Source organism: Podarcis erhardii (assembly GCF_964252035.2).
Source record: "Podarcis erhardii genome assembly, chromosome: W".
Classification (NCBI taxonomy): Eukaryota; Metazoa; Chordata; class Lepidosauria; order Squamata; family Lacertidae; genus Podarcis; species Podarcis erhardii.
This window is the reverse complement of record NC_138506.1, coordinates 2,260,290-2,283,460: the sequence shown is the minus strand read 5'-3', so window position 1 is coordinate 2,283,460 and position 23,171 is coordinate 2,260,290. Positions and strand designations below refer to the sequence as shown.

The following is a 23,171-nucleotide window of genomic DNA, read 5'->3' as shown; positions in this document are numbered from 1 at the left end:
CCAAAGCTCCCTCTAGAGGGAAACAAGTTCCTTTTATCACTCCTTCCAGCACAGTCCCAAAGGTCCCATACGTAAAATTGTAACAGTTCCTTCCTTCTTTTTAAACGTAAAATTGTAACAGTTCCTTCTTTTTAAACACAAAAACGGACAGTAGAAACAAAGTCTTTCTTTTGTATCTTGACAGCTAGCTTGACAGCTGTCAGATTTGTCTATTCACCGTCAACGGGCTCTCGCAGACCACTCCCTTATCCTTTGATAATTCTGCAATCAAGAGTGGAAATTTTCAAAGATATACCGAAACATCTTTTGGATCTTAGATCCAGTTTTGGAGACCTGGTTGCCCTTCTGAGAAAGAACAAAATTATTTTCAGGTGGGAATTCCCCCAAGGCCTATCCTTTAGCTACAAAGGAAGAAAGATAAAAATAAGATCAGTGGAGGAAAAAGATAAGTTTTTGGGAAACCACGAAGAAGACCTGCAGAAAGGACTTTGGAAAAGAGCCAGAAGCATTGGACAAGAGTTCACCAAAAAAAGGGAAACCAACGCCACTGACTGATATAGACGAACTACTGGGTGAAGTTGGAGGGAAAGCAAAGTAATTACATCATGACACTGCAAGCATTAAGTTGGAATGTTAATGGACTGAATTCCCCGGAAAAGAGGAGGAGAGTATTTCATATTTTTAAAAAAGAACATTTGGACTTGATTTGCTTACAAGAAACACATGTGACAAGGCTACATCGGAAGATTCTGAGTAATAAAAGATTAGGAGAGGAATTTATTTCATCAGATAAAGTTAAGAAAAGAGGAGTAGTGCTTTATGCAAAGGAGAGCCTGTCACCGAAATTTTTATTTAAAGATGATCAAGGAAGATTTGTTGCAATTGAAATTCAATTACAAGGAGAGAAGTTTTTGATAGTAGGTATTTATGCACCGAATGAGGGGAAATCGGAATTTTTCAAGAAATTGCATGAAACTTTGATGGATTATTTGGACTATAATATGATCTTGATGGGAGATATGAATGGAGTGGTGTCTACAAATATGGATAAAGCCCAGAGACAGGTGGTGACAAAAGATGGCAGATTACCAAAGATGTTTTTTGAAATGGCTGACAATATGGACCTTGCTGATATTTGGAGAACTAAGAACCCCTTGGGAAGAGAAGGAACTTTCTTCTCTGAAGCCAAAATGACATGGACAAGAATTGACCAAATTTGGGTAACTAGGGGGCTGGCCCCGAAGATAAAAAAAGTGGAAATTTGCCCTAAAACCTGCTCTGACCACAATGCCGTGAAGATGGAAATGACACTAACACCAATTGGTTCCTTTAGATGGGGGATGAATGACTCTTTGTTTAGGAATGAGGAAATGACTAAAAAGGCCCCAAAAAACTTGAGAGACTACTTTGAGATAAATATGAATACCACTACTGAAAAAAGAGTAATTTGGGACGCAAGCAAAGCAGTTATGAGAGGGTTTTTGATACAACAGAATGCAATTAAGAAGAGAGCTCAAAATGAAAAAAAGGAAAAAATCTTGGAGAAAATAAAGGAAGGAGAAAAGAGACTGAGGGCAAAACCAAAATCACAGGAGATCCTGAAAGAGATAAAGCTACATCAAGTACAATATATGAAATTGATGAATCAGGAAATAGAATGGAAGATTAAACAGATGAGACAAAAGACATTTGAATCGGCTAATAAATGCGGGAAACTGCTGGCTTGGCAAATGAAAAAAAGACAAAAACTTAGCACTATCACTAATTTGGTAGTGGAGGGAAAGAACATACAGAATCCTGTGGAGATTAGGAAGTGTCTTCAGAAGTATTTTAAACAGCTATATACACAGGAGACCCAGAAAGAAATTGATATTGACCGATTTTTGAAAACAAATGGATTACAAAAAATCTCTCAAGAGAATAAGTTAATGCTAAATTATAAAATAACAGATCAAGAGGTGGAAGGAGCCATTCAGAATATGAAATTAGGCAAATCTCCAGGGCCGGATGGCTTGACTTCAAGATATTATAGATCCTTGAAAGAATGGCTAGTACAGCCTTTGAAGGAAGCTTGTAATGAAATACTGGAGGGAAAAAAGGCACCAGAGTCGTGGAAAGAAGCCTACATTACACTTATACCGAAAACAGAATCGGAGAAGACACAGCTTAAGAACTACCGTCCCATATCTTTACTCAATGTGGATTACAAAATTTTTGCTGAAATTATGGCTAAAAGATTTAAAAAGGTATTGGTAGAAGAAATTCATAAAGACCAAGCGGGCTTTCTCCCGGGGAGAAACTTGTCAGATAACACAAGGAATATAATTAATATTTTAGAAAAATTATAAGTGAATATAAACACTAAAGCAGTTTTGATATTTGTAGATGCGGAGAAAGCCTTTGATAATATTTCTTGGAGTTTCATGAAGAAAAACCTACAGGAAATGGGGGTAGGCCAAGGTTTTGAAAACGGTATAGGTGCAATTTATTCAGAACAAAAAGCTAAGTTAATTGTGAATAATGTAGTTACAGAAGAGTTTAAGATTGAGAAAGGAACACGACAGGGTTGCCCAATCTCTCCATTGCTTTTTATATCGGTCCTGGAGGTTCTGCTTAATATGATTAGAAAGGACCAATTGGTTAAAGGTATACAACTCGGAGCTAAACTGTATAAATTGAAAGCTTTTGCTGATGATTTAGTCTTGACATTACAGGAGCCAGAATCTAGTACTAAAAGAGTATTGCAATTAATTCAAGAATTTGGTCAGGTTGCGGGATTTAAGTTGAACAAGCTGAAAACTAAGGTGTTAGAGAAAAATTTAACAGTGATTGAGAAAGAGAGGTTTCAGAAGGAGACAGGATTAACATTGGTTAAGAAAGTGAAATACCTGGGGGTTAATATGACTGCTAAGAATGTGAATTTATTTAAAGATAATTATGAAAAATGTTGGATGGAAGTGAAAAAGGATCTAGAAATATGGTCAAAATTGAAGTTATCATTGCTGGGCCAAATTGCTGCGATAAAGATGAATGTATTGCCTAGGATGCTGTTTTTGTTTCAAACATTGCAAATTCTGGACAAGATGGACTGTTTCAAGAAATGGCAGAGAGATATTTCTAGATTTGTCTGGCAGGGCAAGAAACCTCGAATAAAATTTAAGATTTTAACTGATGCTAAAGAAAGAGGTGGATTTGCCCTGCCAGACCTTAAGCTTTATTATGAATCAGCTGCATTTTGTTGGCTGAAAGAATGGCTGCTTCTTGAAAACACGGACATTTTGGATTTAGAAGGTTTTAATAATGTTTTTGGATGGCATGCATACTTGTGGTACGACAAGGTCAAAGCACATAAAGCGTTTAAAAACCATATTGTCAGGAAAGCACTGTTTAATGTCTGGATAAGATATAAGGACTTGCTTGAAAGTAAAACGCCAAGGTGGTTGTCACCAATGGAGGCTAAGGCTCTGAAAAAACTCAATATGGAGGCAAATTGGCCGAAATATTGGGAAATTTTGGAGCAAGAAGGAGACAGATTATATAATCATATAATCATAGAATCATAGAATCATAGAGTTGGAAGAGACCACAAGGGCCATCGAGTCCAACCCCCTGCCAAGCAGGAAACACCATCAGAGCACTCCTGACATATGGTTGTCAAGCCTCTGCTTAAAGACCTCCAAAGAAGGAGACTCCACCACACTCCTTGGCAGCAAATTCCACTGTCGAACAGCTCTTACTGTCAGGAAGTTCTTCCTAATGTTTAGGTGGAATCTTTTTTCTTGTAGTTTGGAGCCATTGCTCCGTGTCCGCTTCTCTGGAGCAGCAGAAAACAACCTTTCTCTCTCCTCTATGTGACATCCTTTTATATATTTGAACATGGCTATCATATCACCCCTTAACCTCCTCTTCTCCAGGCTAAACATGCCCAGCTCCCTTAGCCGTTCCTCATAAGGCATCGTTTCCTCATAAGGCATCGTTTCCAGATTAAAACTGCAGAGTTTTGACAAACTAAAAAACAAAGTACGAGATTGGCTTCATTATTATCAAATAATGGAGGTTTATAATTTGAACAAGAAAATTGGCTTTCAGGTGGAAAAATCAAAATTGGAAACAGAATTGTTAGATCCTAAAACTAAGAATTTGTCAAGAATGTATAACTTGCTGCTTAAATGGAATACTCAGGATGAAACGGTGAAATCTGCTATGATTAAATGGGCACAAGATCTTGGACATAACATTATGATGGCTGACTGGGAACAGTTATGGACCACTGGTATGAAGTTCACGGCATGTAATGCCTTATCATTTGCCCGATAATAAATGTTGGAAATGTAGAGAGATTGAAGGTACATTCTTTCACCTTTGGTGGACGTGCCCAAAGATTAAGACCTTCTGGGAGATGATCTATAATGAAATGAAAAAGGTATTTAAATATACCTTCCAGAAGAAACCAGAGGCCTTTCTCTTGGGCATGGTCGGCCAATTGGTGCGAAAGGAGGATAGAACTTTTTTTATGTACGCCACAACAGCAGCAAGAATACTCATCGCAAAGTATTGGAAGACACAAGATCTACCCACCCGGGAAGAATGGCAGATGAAGGTGATGGAGTACATGGAACTGGCTGAGATGACTGGCAGAATCTGGGACCAAGGAGAAGAGTCGGTGGAAGAAGATTGGAAAAAAATTAAAGTTTATCTTCAAAAATATTGCAAAATTGAGGATTGTTAGAAAGATGTTGGGAAAAGGAAATTGTGTGGTTTTAGTAGAAATGACATAAAGGATTAAGTAAAAATGAGTTGGTGAAAGAGAGAATGTAAAATTTATAGTATATTAAGACAAATTATTAAGATAAAAATAAGGTTGGAAGGATTTGCTGAAACAACAAATTGAATTAGAATACAAAAATGGGAGGTGTGAGGAGGTCAAGGAAATAAGTGAAGGTAAGCAAGTGATGTACAGGTTTGATTTGTGTTTTTTTTCCTTTTTTCTTCTGTTTTCTGGCTTTTGATGATTTTTTTATATATATGTATTGTTTTTTCTTTTTTATCACTGATTGTTGTTATTCTCTTTTTTTTCTGTAATCTTTAAAACCCTAATAAAAATTTTATTTAAATAAATAAATAAATAAATAAATCCAGTCAAAGGCGACTATGGGGTGTGGCGCTCATCTCGCTTCAGGCTGAGGGAGCCGGTGTTTGTTCACAGACAGCTTTCCGGGTCATGCGGCCAGCATGACTAACCACTTCTGGCGCAACGGGACACCGTGATAAGTGCCAGAGCGCACGGAAACACAATTTACCTTCCTGCTGCAGTGTTATCTACTTATCTACTCACGCTGGTGCACTTTCAAAGTGCTGGGTTGGCAGGAGCTTGGACAAAGCAATGGGAGCTCAGAGGCTCAGTGGTTTAGACCACAGCGCAACCCACATCCCTTGGACCCCATTTGTTGGGATGTGAATAGATGCTAGGAAAGGACAATATCTAATAAATATATCCTCTGCTAGGATCTATTCACATCCCAACACTTTCTTCTCTTTTAATTGGGCCTGTTCTTGTCCATTTTGTACTTGCAAGGAACCAGTTCTTCCAGGACGCGGCACCTACTCTCTGGAATCCCCTGCCCACTGAAATTAAGCAGGTGCCTTCCTTGTACCATTTTAGACATACTCAAAACATTTCCATTTAGGCAAGCCTACCCAGCTGTACAATTTTATTATGTACATTTGTTGTTGTTTTTTTTAAAAAAAAATGTTGATTTTTATCTCTTTCTTTTATTGCTTTATTATTTTACTATTTTTAAAGTCTGATTTTTTTTGCTATTTTGTATGAATGTTTTATTTCACTCTATGTATATATTTTTTAATTAAGCAGTATATAAAACATGTTAAATAAAAAAAACAGAAAATATGCAGGCTTCTTAGATCACGGACTGCAGTTTCTTGAAGATGGACTTCTGGCAAGCGATGGGCTGCACCTCACAACGGTTGGGAGGAATGTTTTTGCCAAAAATCTCAGAAACCTCATCAGGAGGGCTTTAAACTGACTAATGTGGGGGAGGAAGACAGTGCTCCTGAAGGTAGGAGTCTATCAATTGATGAAGATGATCATCCAAATGTCATAGACCAAATGGAGCAAACAGCACACAGACCTAGTGGTGGGAGGAAAAAATCCTTAAATAAGAGACACGGGGGAATGATTAATGGACTTCAATGTCTGTACACTAATGCGCAAAGCATGGGAAATAAACAAGATGAGCTTGAGCTCTTGGTACAGCAAACTAAATATGACATAATAGGCATCACTGAAACCTGGTGGGATAAGTCCCACGACTGGAATGTAATAATGGAGGGATACAATCTATTTCAGAGAAACAGACCAGACAAGAAAGGAGGAGGAGTGGCGTTATATGTCAGGGATGTGTATACCTGTGAAGAGATCCAAGATTTAGAACCTCAAAGCCAAAGTGAGAGCATTTGGGTCAAAATTAAGCGAGAGAAGAATAACTGTGACCTCATTGTGGGAGTTTACTATAGATCCCCAAGCCAAACGGAGGACATAGATGATGCCTTCCTGGAACAGATGGCCAAGCATGCAAAAGGAAGGGAGATAGTAGTAATGGGGGACTTCAATTACCCGGATATTTGCTGGATGTCAAACTCAGCCAAGAGCATAAGGTCAAACAGATTCCTCACTGGCCTTGCAGACAACTTCATTGTCCAGAAAGTGGGAGAAGCAACAAGAGGAACAGCCATTTTAGATCTGGTCCTAACCAATGTTGATGACCTGGTTAGTGGGGTAGAAGTGGAAGGATCATTAGGCGCGAGTGATCATGCTCTTCTGAAGTTTACTATACAGCGGAAAGGAGCAGCCAAGCATACTAGGACTCAATTTCTTGACTTTAAGAAAGCCGACTTCATAAAACTTAGGGAAGTGCTGGGTGAGATCCCATGGACAGTAATACTAAAAGGAAAGGGAGTTCATGATGGCTGGGAGTTTCTTAAGAGGGAGATAGTAAAAGCACAACTTCAGGCAATACCAATGAGACGGAAACATGGAAGGTGCCTAAAGAAGCCAGAGTGGCTATCTAAAGAACTTTTAACTGAGTTAAGATTAAAAAAGGATGTGTACAAAAAATGGAAAAGGGGGGAAACCACCAAAGAGGAATTCAAACAAATAGCCAGCACGTGTAGACACAAAGTCAGAAAAGCTAAAGCACAGAATGAACTCAGGCTTGCTAGAGAGGTTAAAAGCAACAAAAAAGGCTTTTATGGGTATGTTTGTAGCAAAAGGAAGAACAAAGAAACAGTGGGGTCACTCAGAGGAGAAGATGGTGAAATGCAAACGGGACACAGAAAGGGCTGAACTCCTCAATGCCGGACTTCCGGGTTAGCGCGAACGGCTAATGGCGGATTCCCTCCGAGCTCCGGAGGGAATCGGCTCTGCTGAAGACGGGTCTTGCCGTGCCGGCGACACGGGGACCCTCAGAAACCGCAGGCGCGGAAGCCTGCGGACTTGGTGACTCGGTGGGCACCTTAAGCGCCCTCCCCGACCCACGAAGAGCCTTTTTAAAGGCTACGGAGAGGGTACGGAGAGTGGCGTGGTGCTGAGAGTAGACCGCTACTTCAGTGGAGCGAAGCCGCAAGCCATGGCCGGAGAGCGCTGACTTTCTTCCCAAAATTTGGACTGGATAACAAAGGACCCGTGAGTAGTGGAATTTGGACTTTAAAAAATTCTTATCCTTTGAATTCGGCACGACCGGGGGATGTGTTAAAGGGAAGTCCGCACCCCCTCTACTTATAGACGATTTAAAGCAAGGAACGGAGAATTAAGGCGGAATGAATACTGTTTTGATGATTTAAAAGTTTTTCACAAATTTGATAGAAGAAGATTTTGTGCTGGAGAGAAAGGGAGGAACTTTGGAACTTTGTGTGTAATCCCCCCCAAAACCCGGGAGTGTCCTGTTTGGGTGCCGGAGGAAGAAGTGAAAGGAGTTTGACAGCTGTCAAAGAAGCTGTCAAACGGACGGACAAAGTAAAGAATTTTGTTATTTAACAACTCTCTGAATTAAAGGTGATACATTTGAACTGAGGCGATTGGAAACAAAGTACTGATAATAACAAAGTAACAGATTATTGGAAAAGGACTACTAAATAACCGAAAGCCCCCTAGGGGGAATTAGTGACATTACAATGGCTGCAGAGGGAAAATTACTGGCGGAGATAGAAAAAATGTTCTTTCTCGTGGGAATCCTGCAAGAGCAGAGTATGGCTCTGAGTAAAGTATTTATGACCTTGAATTCTGAAACAAACAACTCTGCTGAATGCACAAAGGAGATGTATGACAAAAACTCTGCAGCTGAGCAGGAAGAGATGCCTTTGGAATTGACAGAGAAGAAAGAAGGAGTGCAGACACTACAAGTGGAAAATATCAACCAGGAATCTACATTGTTAGAGTATGAGCAAGAAGACCTTTGGATTACAAACCTGCGAAAGATGAGAAAGAAGAAGAGGGAAGTCCCTGGAGTACTTGGAATATTAAAACTAAAAAGAATAAAGCAACATGATTGGGACTTTCCTCTTGAGTATGGAAAAGTAGATGATCCTTCGCAGCAAACACTTTTTAACATTCTGGATGAAAGAAAATATGATGTGACTCTGACTGAACTCCTTCGGGGTCTTAGGACCAACAAAGAGGACTACCAATATAGTTGGCAGAGAGGGACTGACAGAGAATCAGACGCCTCGGACGTGAGGAATCCGGGCTAAGAACTATTTTTTGTTTGTTTTTTGGACATTTGTTTGGGAAGGGACAGAAACCGGGGCGGGGGGGGAGAGAGAATAGAACTATAAAACGTTATGATTTGTTTTATTTGGTCAATGTGACCTATAATTAATATAATAAAGGGAAAATTTGTGGAAGGGAAGTTAGATCGACCTTAAAAAAAAAAAAGAAATTAATGATTATAAGAGAATTGGATAAGTTGAATATAGATAAACAAAAAGAATTAAATTTTTAAAAGCAATATGAATATGTTTAAGAGGTTAGGTAAGAACTTGCTGAATTAAATTATTGGAACTGGGATGTAAGAGGAGGGGGTGGGGGGAAGTCAATGAAAGTGGGTAAAGAAAATTAGGGTATGTAATTGTATTTGTGTGTTTTTGTCTTTGTGTGTGTGTTTGTTGTTATAAAATGTAAAAACCCAATAAAAATTATTAAAAAAAAAATAATGAACTCCTCAATGCCTTCTTTGCCTCAGTCTTCTCCGATAAAGAAAACAATGCCCGACCTGAAGAATTTCGAGCAAATGATTCAGCAGAGGAAACACAGCCTAGAATAACTAAGGAGATAGTACAAGAATACTTGGCTAGTTTAGATGTATTCAAGTCTCCAGGGCCAGATGAACTGCATCCAAGAGTATTAAAAGAACTGGCAGATGTGATCTCAGAACCACTGGCAGTCATCTTCGAGAATTCCTGGAGAACAGGCGAAGTCCCGGCAGACTGGAGGAGGGCAAATGTTGTCCCTATTTTCAGAAAGGGGAAAAGAGAGGACCCAAATAATTACCGCCCAGTCAGTCTGACATCAATACCAGGGAAGATTCTGGAGCAGATCATTAAACAAACAGTCTGTGAGCACCTAGAAAGGAATAAATACTGTGATCACCAATAGTCAGCATGGATTTCTGAAAAATAAGTCATGTCAGACTAACCTGATCTCGTTTTTTGACAGAATTACAACCCTGGTAGATGAAGGGAACGCAGTGGATGTAGCCTACCTTGATTTCAGCAAGGCATTTGACAAGGTGCCCCATGATATTCTTGTAAAGAAGCTGGTAAAATGCGGTATTGACTATGCTACCACTCAGTGGATTTGTAACTGGCTGAGTGACCGAACCCAAAGGGTGCTCATCAATGGTTCCTCTTCATCCTGGAGAAGAGTGACTAGTGGGGTGCCACAGGGTTCTGTCTTGGGCCCGGTCTTATTCAACATCTTTATCAACGACTTGGATGATGGACTCAAGGGCATCCTGATCAAATTTGCAGATGACACCAAACTGGGAGGGGTGGCTAACACCCCAGAGGACAGGATCACACTGCAAAACGACCTTGACAGATTAGAGAACTGGGCCAAAACAAACAAGATGAATTTTAACAGGGAGAAATGTCAAGTATTGCACTTGGGCAAAAAAAATGAGAGACACAAATACAAGATGGGTGACAGCTGGCTTGAGAGCAGTACATGTGAAAAGGATCTAGGAGTCTTGGTTGACCACAAACTTGACATGAGCCAACAGTGTGGCGCGGCAGCTAAAAAAGCCAATGCAATTCTGGGCTGCATCAATAGGAGTATAGCATCTAGATCAAGGGAAGTAATAGTGCCACTGTATTCTGCTCTGGTCAGACCTCACCTGGAATACTGTGTCCAGTTCTGGGCACCACAGTTCAAGAAGGACACAGGCAAACTGGAACGTGTCCAGAGGAGGGCAACCAAAATGGTCAAAGGCCTGGAAACGATGCCTTATGAGGAACGGCTGAGGGAGCTGGGCATGTTTAGCCTGGAGAAGAGGAGGTTAAGGGGTGATATGATAGCCATGTTCAAATATATAAAAGGATGTCACATAGAGGAGGGGGAAAGGTTGTTTTCTGCTGCTCCAGAGAAGCGGACACGGAGCAATGGTTCCAAACTACGAGAAAGAAGATTCCACCTAAACATTAGGAAGAACTTCCTGACAGTAAGAGCTGTTCGACAGTGGAATTTGCTGCCAAGGAGTGTGGTGGAGTCTCCTTCTTTGGAGGTCTTTAAGCAGAGGCTTGACAACCATATGTCAGGAGTGCTCTGATGGTGTTTCCTGCTTGGCAGGGGGTTGGACTCGATGGCCCTTGTGGTCTCTTCCAACTCTATGATTCTATGATTCTAGGCACTGTTTTTCTTTGGACAGAAATGCAGTGGTAGCTCGGGTTACATACGCTTCAGGTTACATACGCTTCAGGTTACAGACTCCGCTAACCCAGAAATAGTGCTTCAGGTTAAGAACTTTGCTTCAGGATAAGAACAGAAATTGTGCTCCGGCAGCGCAACGGCAGCAGGAGGCCCCATTAGCTAAAGTGGTGCTTCAGGTTAAGAAAGGACCTCCGGAAGAAATTAAGTACGTAACCAGAGGTAGCACTGTAAAATGCTGGAGAATACTAAGCCTTCTAAATTGCTATGTATTGGGTCACACAAGGACACAAAAGATGCAAGAGGAGGGGGGAAAGTGACAACTCTAAATGGTTAAGGACTCCTTTTTTCGTGTCATTTTCCTTTAAAAATAAATTTCAGAGTGCACATCTGGGGTGTATCTATAGGAGGCAGTGATGTTAAAAGAGGATTGGATAAATTCATGGAAGGGCAATCAATGGCTTTTTGCCATGATGGCTAGGCTATGCTCTGTTTCCATTGTCAGAGGCAGTAATCCTTCTGAATACTAGTTTCTTGAAACCACAGGAGGGGAAGGTACTCGTATGCTCATGTTTTGCTCTCTGGTTTCCCACAGGCATCTGGGTGGCCCCCATGGGAACAGGATGCTGGACTAGATGGGTCATTGGAGTAGTCCAGCAGGCTCTTTTTAGTCCTACTTGGAATAGATCCTTTGAAATTACTGTGCATGAGTAACATAGGCCCCATAATTTTAATGTGTGCACTTTGAATAAAACTTAGTTGGTGTTATGTACTGAGTTGAATAGGATCCAAAATGCAGCAGTCTGATTGGTCCGCAGGAGCCACCCAATCCAGCTCCAGGTGGAAGTGAATCTGCAACCTGATTGGCCTACAGGAGAATCCCGGAATTAGCCAATCACGTGCGACCCATTGTTTAAATAATGTATATAAAGCAGACGGTTTGGGGGAACTTCCATTCCTCGCTACGATGAGCTGAATAAAGAGCATGAAATCCACACTCGACTCCGAGTATATTTCAGTTGGATATGACCCTTGGGCTTTAAAAAGGGACTTTGATCTAAAAAGGTGGAAGACGACTACCCTGCATTATTGCACTTAACTTTTTCTCAGTCTTCTTTATGCCCAGAGTGCAGAACTAGAACTAATGGCTAAATATTAGAGGGTACTTCACAGGGGCAGGAGCTTTTCAAAAGTGCACAGGACTGCCTCTGGAGGTGGGCAGGCTTTCCATTACAGTGGGTCTTTTACCCAGCTATTTTTTCAGGGATGTTGTGGTTGCATCCTGCATTTTAGACCCTTTGTCCGGCAGGGGATTGGACTAGATGACCTCTGAAAGACCCAACTTCAATTACCGTATGCACCCCTAGTCTGGGCATGACTATATGGTTGATTTGTTTCAATGGGTATATTCTAGGTATATTTTACAACCCTATGACTTTTTTTTTCTTTAAATCTCCAGAGATCTGGGAAAGAGAATCCTGTACAAAGCAAGATCAAGAGGAACCGTGTGCTGGTCTGTGCTCCGTCCAACGCTGCTCTAGATCACCTCATGAAAATAATGATTGTTGAGTTCAAGGGAAAATGTCAGGACAAGGAAAAGCCTTTGGGTATGATGAGTTCTTGGCCAGTTCTCATCTGTGGAATTCATAGCTGGAGGGAGCAATTGGCTTGGTCATAACTGAAGAATAAGACATTATTTCGTGTTTAAGTCACTTAGACGCTCCCCCACCTGCCAGTATAGGCAGTGGGTGCTTTGCTTTTCCGAAGGCATTTGTCCTTGCAGAGAATCCATCTGAAATCCTTTGGGACAGGGTTGGATCTTGGTGGTGGACCATGTGTTTGGCATGCTGAAGTCCCCCAGTCTAATCTCCCTGATGCCCTCTGTTTATCCTGTAGACTCCAAGCAAAGCCTTTCTTGTACATCCTTACACTTTTTAAAGGTTCTTTGGGATCCTTTTAGTGCTGCACTTACCTACTAAAAGCTTTGCTGCACTTATTTTTACTGGTTTTAGTGTTGTATTTTTATTTTGTTGTTTGTCTTGTTTTCTGTAAGCTGCCCTAAGGGTGTCTGCAGCAAAAGAACCTTGACGAGGAACGAGTTTCATAGTTAACTGTGCACTGTGTGAATAAGTAATTTTTAAAATCTGTCCTAAGACTTCCAGCATTTAGCATTTTAAGATACCCACGAGTTCCAGTGTTATGAGACAGAGGGAGAAACTTTTCTGTAGCCACTCTCTCCATGCCTTGCATAATTCTATAAACATCTGGCTTGTTGCCTCTTGCCTTTTCTCTAAACCAAAAAGTCCCAAATGTTACAACCTTTCCTTGTAGGGGAGTTGCTGTATCCCCTTGGTCATTTTGGTTGCCATTTTTTGAATTTTTTTCTAACTCTTATTGAGGATGTGCAAGATACAGATTTCAGGATTTGCTAAGCAGATCAAAAGTATTTATTTGCCAAATGTCTTTCTAGTTTAAAAAAGCTAGCTGTACTTCAGCAGGGCTCTAAGTGTCTGTTTCACACCCAGGAAACTGTGGTGACATCAACCTGGTGAGGCTGGGGGAAGAAAAATTGATCAGCAAGGACGTACAGAAATTCAGTCTGGATGCCCAGGCCAATCGCAGAATGGGTGAGTAGTTTGTAAAGGGTTCCTCCCTCACACCATTTGCTGTCTCCTAATTAGTCTGCTTAACAGTGGGGTTCAAAAGCTGGTTCTTCATAGCCCCCAGTCTCTGTTCTATCTGGGACAGACCTTTCCCAGATTGTGAGCAGGGATGAAATCCCGTAACACCATCCTATCCCTCCCATCCTATCCTGGTCTGCAGCCAAAGATGTTTATTTTATCAAATATATACTCTGGCTTTTACTCTGGCTTTATCTAAGCATAATTCAACAATAAAGCATCACACACAAAACAAAAAATATAACTGAAATCACTTCAGCTATAAAGTCTTCTTAAAAATCATTCCCAGCAGTTTTAAATCAGTTTCGTAATTGGGGTATAACAGGAACCTCTGGGCTGTAATGTTAGTAGACCCATTGAAATCAATGGAGCTGACTGCCACTGGATATTGTTATAAAGATTGGGTGTCACCCCCCACTCTGCTAAGCAGTAGCAAAATTCTAGGCGGTGTTCCAGGTGCTCACCCAGGATCTGTGTTCCTTTGAGAATCAAGGTGCGGCAGAGGCTTGTGTAGCTTTAAGAAATATGATTTATTCACATATTTACACCTGAGTTTAGATAAAGGGAGTCCAGATCTTACAGCATGGTCATCTCAAGAAGGGCTTGTTCCCTGTTCTCCCAGCCTGCCTGCTCAAGATGGAACTTTCTCTCTCTGCCTCCCTTTTTTCTTCCCAGCACACCTTGCTAAAGGCACTCTTTTCATGTTACCTCAAATACAGTCACCCAGGGAAGCCTTCTAAATCCCTGGTTACTGTTCACACCTCAGGACAGTGGGGAAGGACAGCTCTCTTGCATTGCCAATGGCCCTTAATGGCCCTGTATTGTTTCTTAATTGCCATAGCTTGGCTAGGTCATTTTGCATAGGCTAGCCCAGGAATTCCTCTGCAGCTTGTATATTCCTTACCATTTATTAATTAAACCTTACCATTTATTAATTTCTAGGGATCCCCCCACCATATAACAATATAACAGTATAAACCCACAGTTTAATGAATGTCAGAAGCATTGAATTTCAGTGTGAGAATGGTAAGCAACCAAAGTTCCATTTTGAAAGTGGGATATAAATTTCTAAATTAAAAGCATTTGGTTGGATTCCTTAGGCCGAGCAGCTCTTGGGAAAGATCAAGACATCCACAAGCGGAAGAAAGAGATAGATCAACGACTGGATGCTCTTTCTTGCCAGTGTGCTATAGACGAAAGCCAAAGCAAAGAGAAGGTACTTGTTAGTTGCCATGGGTAATTTGACCAGGATTATTATATCCTACTCAGTCTGTCCGGTAGGCTGTGGTCTGAAACTGTAGTTCAGACATGCTCTTCAGTTAAAAGTGTGAAGGCTTGGAGGCACAGCGGATGGGCTGAAACCTGATGTGGGGTAGTGGGGAGACACATGTTTTACTTGCTCAAATGTTCAGTCTTCAGTTAAAGTGGGGATCAAGTAGCAGGGAGGCTGTTCAGAACTTTTTTTTCTTTCCGTAAGCAGCCCTATATTGAGTCAGAAAATAGATCCATCTAGCTCAGGCTTCCTCAAGCTCGGCCCTCCAGATGTTTTGAGACTACAGTTCCCATCATCCCTGGCCACTGGTTCTGCTAGCCTGACCACTGGTTCATGGGAGTTGTAGGCCAAAAACATCGGGAGTGCTGAGGTTCAGGAAGCCTGATCTAGCTCATTATTGTCAACATTGACAGGCAGCAACTCTCCAGGGTTTCAGACAGGGTTACCTAGAGATACCATTGGGGATTGAATCTGGGACCTTTTGCATCCAAAGTAGATGCTCTACCACTGAGCTATGCCCTTCCCCATGATTGGTTGAGTTTTCATGTCAAAAACGAGTAAATTCCCACCCACCTCATCTTTCTTTCAGAAACAACAGTTAGAGCAGGAAACTCGCAGGCTTGCAGAAGAGAGCAAGAGGCTCACTGTTCAACTGAAGGAGGTATGAGTTTCATCACTAAGATGCTCTTAAAAACAACCTTGGTGAATTGCTTCATCTCATCATGCAAAAAAGTGCTTGTGTCTTGGATTAGCTCCAGCTAGGAAATCAGAATATCTCTCCTGTTAGTACAGATCACTGATTGTGCTGCTACTCTGTTGCACATCAGCCACGTGCCATTATCTCAGCCAAATCATAGACTAGGGTTGCCATAGGTCTGGGAAATCCTGGACATGTCATCTTTTGTTGGGCCAACATGCCCCCCCCCCCGGGGGGGATTTTTACATTTTAAAGGAAGTGTCTGGGTTGGGGGGGCTGCTTTGTTTGTTTGTGTTTGGCTTGGGCATGGGAGGCTTGGGCTGGTGGCTCAGGCTGCTCTGCACGCTGCGGCCGCTGCCAGCCCAAGCCAGGGAAAGAGGCAACCCTATCCTAGACACTTAAGAATTTTTGCGGGGCTCAGAGATCATCTAGTCTAACATCCTGCTTTACGTTCAGCTATTCAGGTTCCTGTCTGTGCCTTGAAAAGCACATAGAGCCAAAAGAGGAAGTTAGAAGTGTGGCACTTTCTCCCACTTCCTCTTTCAGCTCTATGGACTGTATACAATTAATTTTTACCCATTTAGATTAATGAGCCTAATGGGCTCGTCATGTTCATTCACTGGATTGGATACAACCCTATGTGCTTTCCAAGCTGGGTTAGGGTAACTTTCCTCACCACCTCATGCCATAGAAGGTGAGGCTGTGGCTTGGTGGGCACCGAGAGCAATTCTAAGGGGCACTGTTGCATTCCTGAGCACCACATGGGTGAACACATACACCTTCATACGGACTCTAAGCAGGTATTTGGCTGTGTTTATCCTGAGTCATAGGAGCATTGGGAAGCTGCTTTATACTGAGTCAGGCCATTGATCTAACTTGGTCAGTATTGTTTGCCCTATCTGGAGATATTGGCGATTGAAGCTGACACCTCCTGAATGCAAAATGGGTACCCCTTCACAGAACTATGGCCTGTCATTTTAGCATCCAATCCAGTTCTTCTTCTAAAAGCAGCTGACTTCATCTTCAACCACACACTGAGCATGGACTTGTTTTGCCTGCCTGACCATGGCTGCTGTTGCAAAAACAAAACAGGCAGCTGAAAGAAAACTGGTCTCTGTCTAAAAATTAGGTGCTCTTAAAAAGGAAGTTCCTGGCTCTTGTGTTTCCCAGGTTTGTGGGCGATCGCAAAGCGACATGAAAACGAACATCATCCTGGAGTCTCACATCATCTGCTGCACACTGAGCACCAGTGGGAGCAGCCTGCTGGGTGCAGTATTCCAGCGGCTGGACTGTGATCCTCTGAGCTGCGTCATCGTGGACATGGTTAGTGGGGGATATAGGCACTACAGTAGCAAGGGCATATTTGGAGCAGGAGGATGGAGGGTGTCTTTAGTACCTTTTACAGATTGCAGAAACAGCCCTGTTCACTTTGGCTGCCTTGTTTTGTATTTATACAAATGTTTCCCCACCACCAGCACCCTCTTCTGACATTAAAAGCCCTCAAGGCAGCTTTTTTGTTTGATGTGTTTTGACTGTTTTTAGTGGTGTTGCCTGCTTTTCCCCTCTTTTTTATTTCAAGGCGTGCATAGGTGGTTTGCCAAAGGGGGGTGGGTGGGCAGACGGGGGAGTCAGATCATTGCCAGTTTTTCTTTTGTGAAATAAGTATTTTCTTGTGTCCTTAACTGTTACTTACCGTATTTTTCGCTCCATAGGGCGCACCGGACCATAGGGTGCACCTAGTTGTTGTTTTTTTTGGGGGGGGGGGAATAAAGAAAAAAAATTATTCTCCCCCCCCCCAGCTCCAAAGAGCAAAGAAGCCAAGACAGCGAGTGGGATCCATCCCGCTGGCTGTCTTGGCTTCCTCTTTAGCCACATGCAACCTCTCCAGCCGGGAGAGGCTGCGCGCGGCTTCGTTTTTAGCCGTGGGGCTGGGGCAGGGGAAGCCCCCAAAACAGGTCCAGGAGCGGCGGCAAGATTGTGCGCAACCTCGCCGGAGCTTGCGGGGCTGGGGGCAGGGGAAGCTCGAGCTTCCCCCGACCCCAGCCCCCAGAACAGACAGCTATCCGCAAGCCTTCCGAGTGCAGCGGGAGTTCCCGCCGGGCTTCGAAGGCTTGCGGATAGCTGCCTGAAGCCGGGGGAGCGCAGCGGGAGTTGGCACTGCGCTCCCTGGGTTTCAGGCTGCAGGCTGCTATCCGGCTTCAGGCAGCTATCCGCAAGCTTGCATGCGCTCCATAGGAAAGCCTGCGAAAGCCTGCATTCGCTCCATAGGACGCACACACATTTCCCCTTCATTGTTGGAGGGGAAAATTGCGTCCTATAGAGCGAAAAATACAGTAGATTTCCAAATATGCCCTTGAGCCCAAAAAGGTTGGGGACTCCTTAGGAACATAGGAATGTGCCTTATACTAAATCAGACCATTGGTCCATCTTGCTCAGTATTGTCCACACTGACTTACAGCAGCTCTCCAAGGTTTTAGGCAGGAATCTCTCCCAGCCCTACCTGGAGATGCCAAGGACTGAACCTGGGACCTTCTGCACACAAGACAGCTGCCTTCTGGAGGACATCATGTCAGCTACCCATGAGTAGCCTTAGGCAAGCCCCTCTCTGCAAGAACCTTTTACATAATTACAGAAAGCTCTTTGAATGCTTATGGAAAATCGCTACATAAGTACTAAATAACATTTATGTCAGCGAAGCAGCTCCAGTCAAGCTCTAAGCCTGGGAGGCCATGAACCACTTGATCCAACCAGATGATCACCTGCTAATTCACCTGACCAGCCTAACCCTAATAGCATGTCACAGTGGGGAAAGCATCTCACCTAAATCCCTGATTGGCACTTGTTCTGTAGTGGTTGGTACCGTGGGCCTGGTGTGTGCATGAAGACAAAAAGAGAGAAAGAGGAGGCAAGCTGCTGTGCTTACTGATTAAATGTGTTTCTACTGTTGCTGCTCTATACGTTTCAGAGTACATAACTTCCTTCAGGAGCTTTAAATGCTTACAAATTCCTTAGACCCAGAAACACTCTCTTCTGTAAACCTGAGCTCAGAAAACAGCTCTGAATAATCTGCGAAGCAGCCTTTTTTCCTTTCTGCACCTCTACAATGAATCAGGTTTACAGTTTGCTGTTGGGGTTTTTTTGGTTTTGTTTTTTAAAAAGGCTTTTTAAAAAAACAACACAGTAGCTTGCCTCCTCTTTCTCTGACCCTGGGCCTAATCACTACATTGAAAGCCTTCCTTTTGCTGTTCATCCAGCCCAAGCATGTTGGTGCTGAGCAGCATGCCCCTCACTGAAAATTCTTCCAGAGGAGTCATACCCAAAGATACCTGGGGCAGGAAGGGGTGAGCATGGAATTTTATAGAACTATATTAACAGCTTTATAGAATTATATGAACAGCTGTAGGCTGCCAAGACATGCTTCTCACCTGACAGCCTGATGCCTAAATTAAGTGTCCGCATTATAAATGTAGGCCATCACTTGAAAGCACTCGGTCTTCAACCATGCAGGTTCCCAGTTGTACCATTTAGCGAAAGTTGACACCATCCCTAGCCCTGGTCATGAGTGCTTTGCACATTTTGAGGGTGGAAATTTTGACTTCCATGCCTAGGTAACTTAAATCTCAAGTTGAAGAAGCTGCTGCCACCCTTTAAAAACAGAAACAGAAACCCCCCCCCCACACACTTCAGAATTCAGTTGCTGTAGTCCAGGGGTGGCCAACTCTCAAGAGACTGCGATCTACTCACAGAGTTAAAAACTGGCAGTGATCTACCCCATTTTGGGGGGTTCAGCCAGTGTTCTACTAGTCTTGTTTGCACGCTAACATTAAGATGTGTGGTTTAGCATTATGTGATACAGCTTCAGTTGATGGAACTTGTCGTTCCAACATTTTTGGAAGGCACCAGCTGGGGTGGGAAAGCTGAACTATATCAAACTATACAGGGAAAGCAAATTGTATTGAAGCTGGAGGCAACCAAATAAATGTTGGAGAGCTAGGAATTTATTTTTTTTAAGCAAGATCCTTGAGTAGCTCCCTGCTATGGATTGGATCGAAAGATCCTGGCCTCTTCCCTTCCACCCCAGACTCCTGAAAACTGGATCCAGAGGGTCAGGGGAGGCTATTATGTCAGAATGGATGAGTTCCAGATGTGGTATAGCAGGATTTGATACAAGGCGACTTGTGCGGCGAGATCTTAAGATCTCTCTCGATCTCTCTCATTTAAACTGGTCCCTTTGTCTTTTTAAAAGGCCATGCAGGCTTGTGAGGTTGAAACTATCATCCCACTCATTCATGGCTGCAAAAAGCTGGTCCTGGTTGGAGACCCAAAGCAGCTCCCTCCCACAGTTAAATCTATGGTGAGTATGTCAACAATTAAGGTGTTTTGACTATCCCAGAAAAAAGTTGTAGAGCTGAAAACTGACAGGCTGTTTATAAGCATCTAATGACCCTGCTTTTAGCATAAATAAAGTAAAACATCTATCAGGTCCTTAATGGTGTATGAGCTGCCTACGGTGAAAATGATTCAATTAGTTTATCTGATCAAATTATTTACACAATTCTGTGAGTTTCTGTGAAATCAGCCTGTGTGATTACCATGTTAGTAGACAACATCCCTTTTGGTTAAAAAGAAGTGTATATACCAAGTACTGTTTTTCTGGGAGACACTCCAATGGCTGGTAGGGCAGAGGCAAGAGTAGATAGGGCCAATGCTTTAAGAATGTGTTTTTTTAGATGTATATCAAGGGATATTCCCATAGCAGTAGTCTTTGAGAGACTTTTATTTTTCTCAAGCACCACCATTTCTCTTAGTTCTGATATGCTGCAAAGAGCATAAGGAGAGGGGAGAAGTTCCTGCACCCTCTTACGCTGCCATCTTTCCCACTTTCAAATAAATAAAAGATTGGGTTATTTTGTGGGACTGTTTCCCAAGCCTCTTGGGTAGCCCAGAATAGTTCACTCATTCCTAATCTCTAGTTCAAATACAGGTGAAACTCGGAAAATTAGAATATCGTGGAAAAGTTCATTTATTTCAGTAATTCAACTTAAAAGGTGAAACTAATATATGAGATAGACTCATGACATGCAAAGCGAGATATGTCAAGCCTTTATTTGTTATAATTGTGATGATCATGGCGTACAGCTGATGAAAACCCCAAATTAACAATCTCAGAAAATTAGAATATTAAATGAAATCAGCAAAACAAGGATTGCAAATAGAGCAATATTGGACCTCTGAGACATGAGACCGAGCAATGCAGAAGAACTGAAGGCTGCTATTGAAGCATCCTGGTCTTTTTTTTTTTATTTTTTTAAAATAATATTTATTAAAGTTTCAAAAATTACAGAAAGAAAAAGTAAAAATGCCACATTAAACAAAAACAAAACAACACATCACAATATAAAAAACCAAGGAAAAAAACAGAGAAATAGAACCCGTTAAACAAAAACAAAAACACAAAGAAAAATGCATCAAATCTCCTCATTACTAATCTTTCGTTAGCTTATTTCCTTGACCTCCTCCCACCTCCCTTTTTTGTATTCTAGGTCAATTATCCATTTCAGCAAATCCTTTCCCTCTTATAAATTTTTTGTCCTGTAAATTGTCTTAATATAATGTAACTTTACTTTTCCTCCTTTCACCAATTAACAGTCAGTTATTCCCAAATCCTTTATATCATTCCTGCTAAAATCATATAATATTATTCCAACATCCTTCTAACAGATATTAATTTTACAATGTTTCTATAAATAGTCTTTAAATTTCCTCCAACTAACATTTCTGCTAAATCCATAAAATATCAATCCACCAATTTTCTATCACTCATTAATTTTGCAATATTTCTATATATAAACTTTAAATTTTTCAATCTTCTTCCATCAACTCCTCTCCCTGGTTTCGGATTCTGCCAGTCCTTTCCGTCAATTCCATATAGTCCATCAACCTGGAGATCTTATGTCCGAGGCTCTTAACTCTTTTCCAGGTCCCTTCTGCCGATCTCCTTCATATTCTTTGATGCTAGAGAGCAAATCTTGAGAAAACTCCATCTTAACAATATGTTTATTCCTTCTGGGCAGTTCAGCCAGATTTCCATAGTTGAGGCTAGGGTCTATAAAGTGTTTCAGGTCGTATTTCAAGATTCTTCCAAATCCAAAGGCCCCCAAACCTTCAATCTCCTCCAAGTCCAAGTCCATGTCTCAAAAATCAATTAATCCCTGGATAGAGGGATCATTCCGACTTTCCTTCTTCAGTCCAAACCGGGAACCAATCCTCGAAATCTGACTTTTTCTATATTCAATCATAGAAGGCCTCAATTTATAGTCCTCAATTTGCTTCTGTAAAACTAAGAGTCCCACTTGTGTTATTTTAGGTTCAAAAACAACAACTTTCTCCTTTTCCTCCACCATTTGTTCTGCCAAAGTAGGGTTCCTGTGCCAAGTCCTGAAATATTTCTGTGTTGGTGCTCTCTTCTCGTATCAAATTAGTCACTTTCTGTTCCAAGTTATCAACTTTAAAAGTCGTGGCATCCGTCTTTTTATTAAGCTCTTCCAGCGAATGACTTATTTTACATAATAGAGTAACAATATCTTCTCCTATCAACATTTTGAATAGTCCAAGGTCAATCACTGGTTCTCAGAATCCTTATCTTGCAGCTGGAGATCCCCCAGTTACACTCCTGTAACAGTTTCAAAAGCTCCCTCTAGAGGGAAACAGTCTCCACTTGTATGAGTTCTTTCAAGCACAGCTCAAGCAATAAACAAAGTTTCAATTTTCGGTTACTTTTCCTCCATTTTGTTTTTTGTTTTTTAAAGATATTTATTTTGATTTTATATAATAAAACAAATATTACAATCAAACAAAACAGAAAAAAAAATACAATAAAAAGCAACATAATCCAACAGAGCTAAAAAACACAGTAAAGAACATATGACAGAAAAAATAAGAAATAAGAACAGAAAATAAAGAAAATTAGTTTTTGGATTCTTATCTTTATAACCCTCTTTCCTGACTTCCTCACGTCTCCCTTTCCTGCATTCCCCTTTACTCAATCAAATTCAGCAGCTCCTTACCCTCTTTCAAATCTTAATCAATATTATACATTTCAACCTATTATGTCTTCGATTTTCACTTTCTTTTTAAATCCATTTTTACATGTTCTTTATAACTTAATCCCTTATATCATTCTGTTTAATTTCGACATAATATTACTCTGGCCTTTACACCCTTTTCTTTTAAAACATTTTTGCATTTTTCTTTACCATGTCACTAATGCCATATTATCTTTATATCCAACATCATTTTAACATTCAAACATTTTACAATGTTTTTGGAGATATTCTTTGAACTTCTTCCAGTCCTCTTCCACCGACTCTTCTCCCAGGTCTCGGATTCTGCCAGTCATTTCAGCCAATTCCATATAGTCTATCACTTGCATCCGCCATTCTTGCAGGGTGGGCAAATCTTGTGTCTTCCAATACTTTGCGATGAGTATTCTTGCTGCGGTTGTTGCATACATAAAAAATGTTCTATCTTTCTTTGGCACCAATTGGCCGACAATGCCCAGAAGGAAGGCCTCTGGTTTCT

The 23,171-nt window shown here is 41.5% G+C and overlaps 1 protein-coding gene across 1 annotated transcript in view; it reads left to right on the top strand.

The window, feature by feature from the left end:
• Positions 1–11,412: 11,412 nt before the first annotated feature.
• LOC309333155 (putative helicase senataxin) overlaps positions 11,413–23,171 on the top strand; it is a gene marked incomplete at its 5' end in the record, with an annotated part of 49,010 nt that continues 37,251 nt past the window's right edge. The window contains 7 exons of the mRNA XM_081846558.1: positions 11,413–11,439; positions 12,399–12,546; positions 13,465–13,566; positions 14,721–14,836; positions 15,483–15,554; positions 16,761–16,913; positions 19,837–19,944. Of these exons, the coding sequence (XP_081702684.1) occupies positions 11,413–11,439; positions 12,399–12,546; positions 13,465–13,566; positions 14,721–14,836; positions 15,483–15,554; positions 16,761–16,913; positions 19,837–19,944 (726 nt within the window). The remainder of the gene's footprint in view (positions 11,440–12,398; positions 12,547–13,464; positions 13,567–14,720; positions 14,837–15,482; positions 15,555–16,760; positions 16,914–19,836; positions 19,945–23,171) is intronic.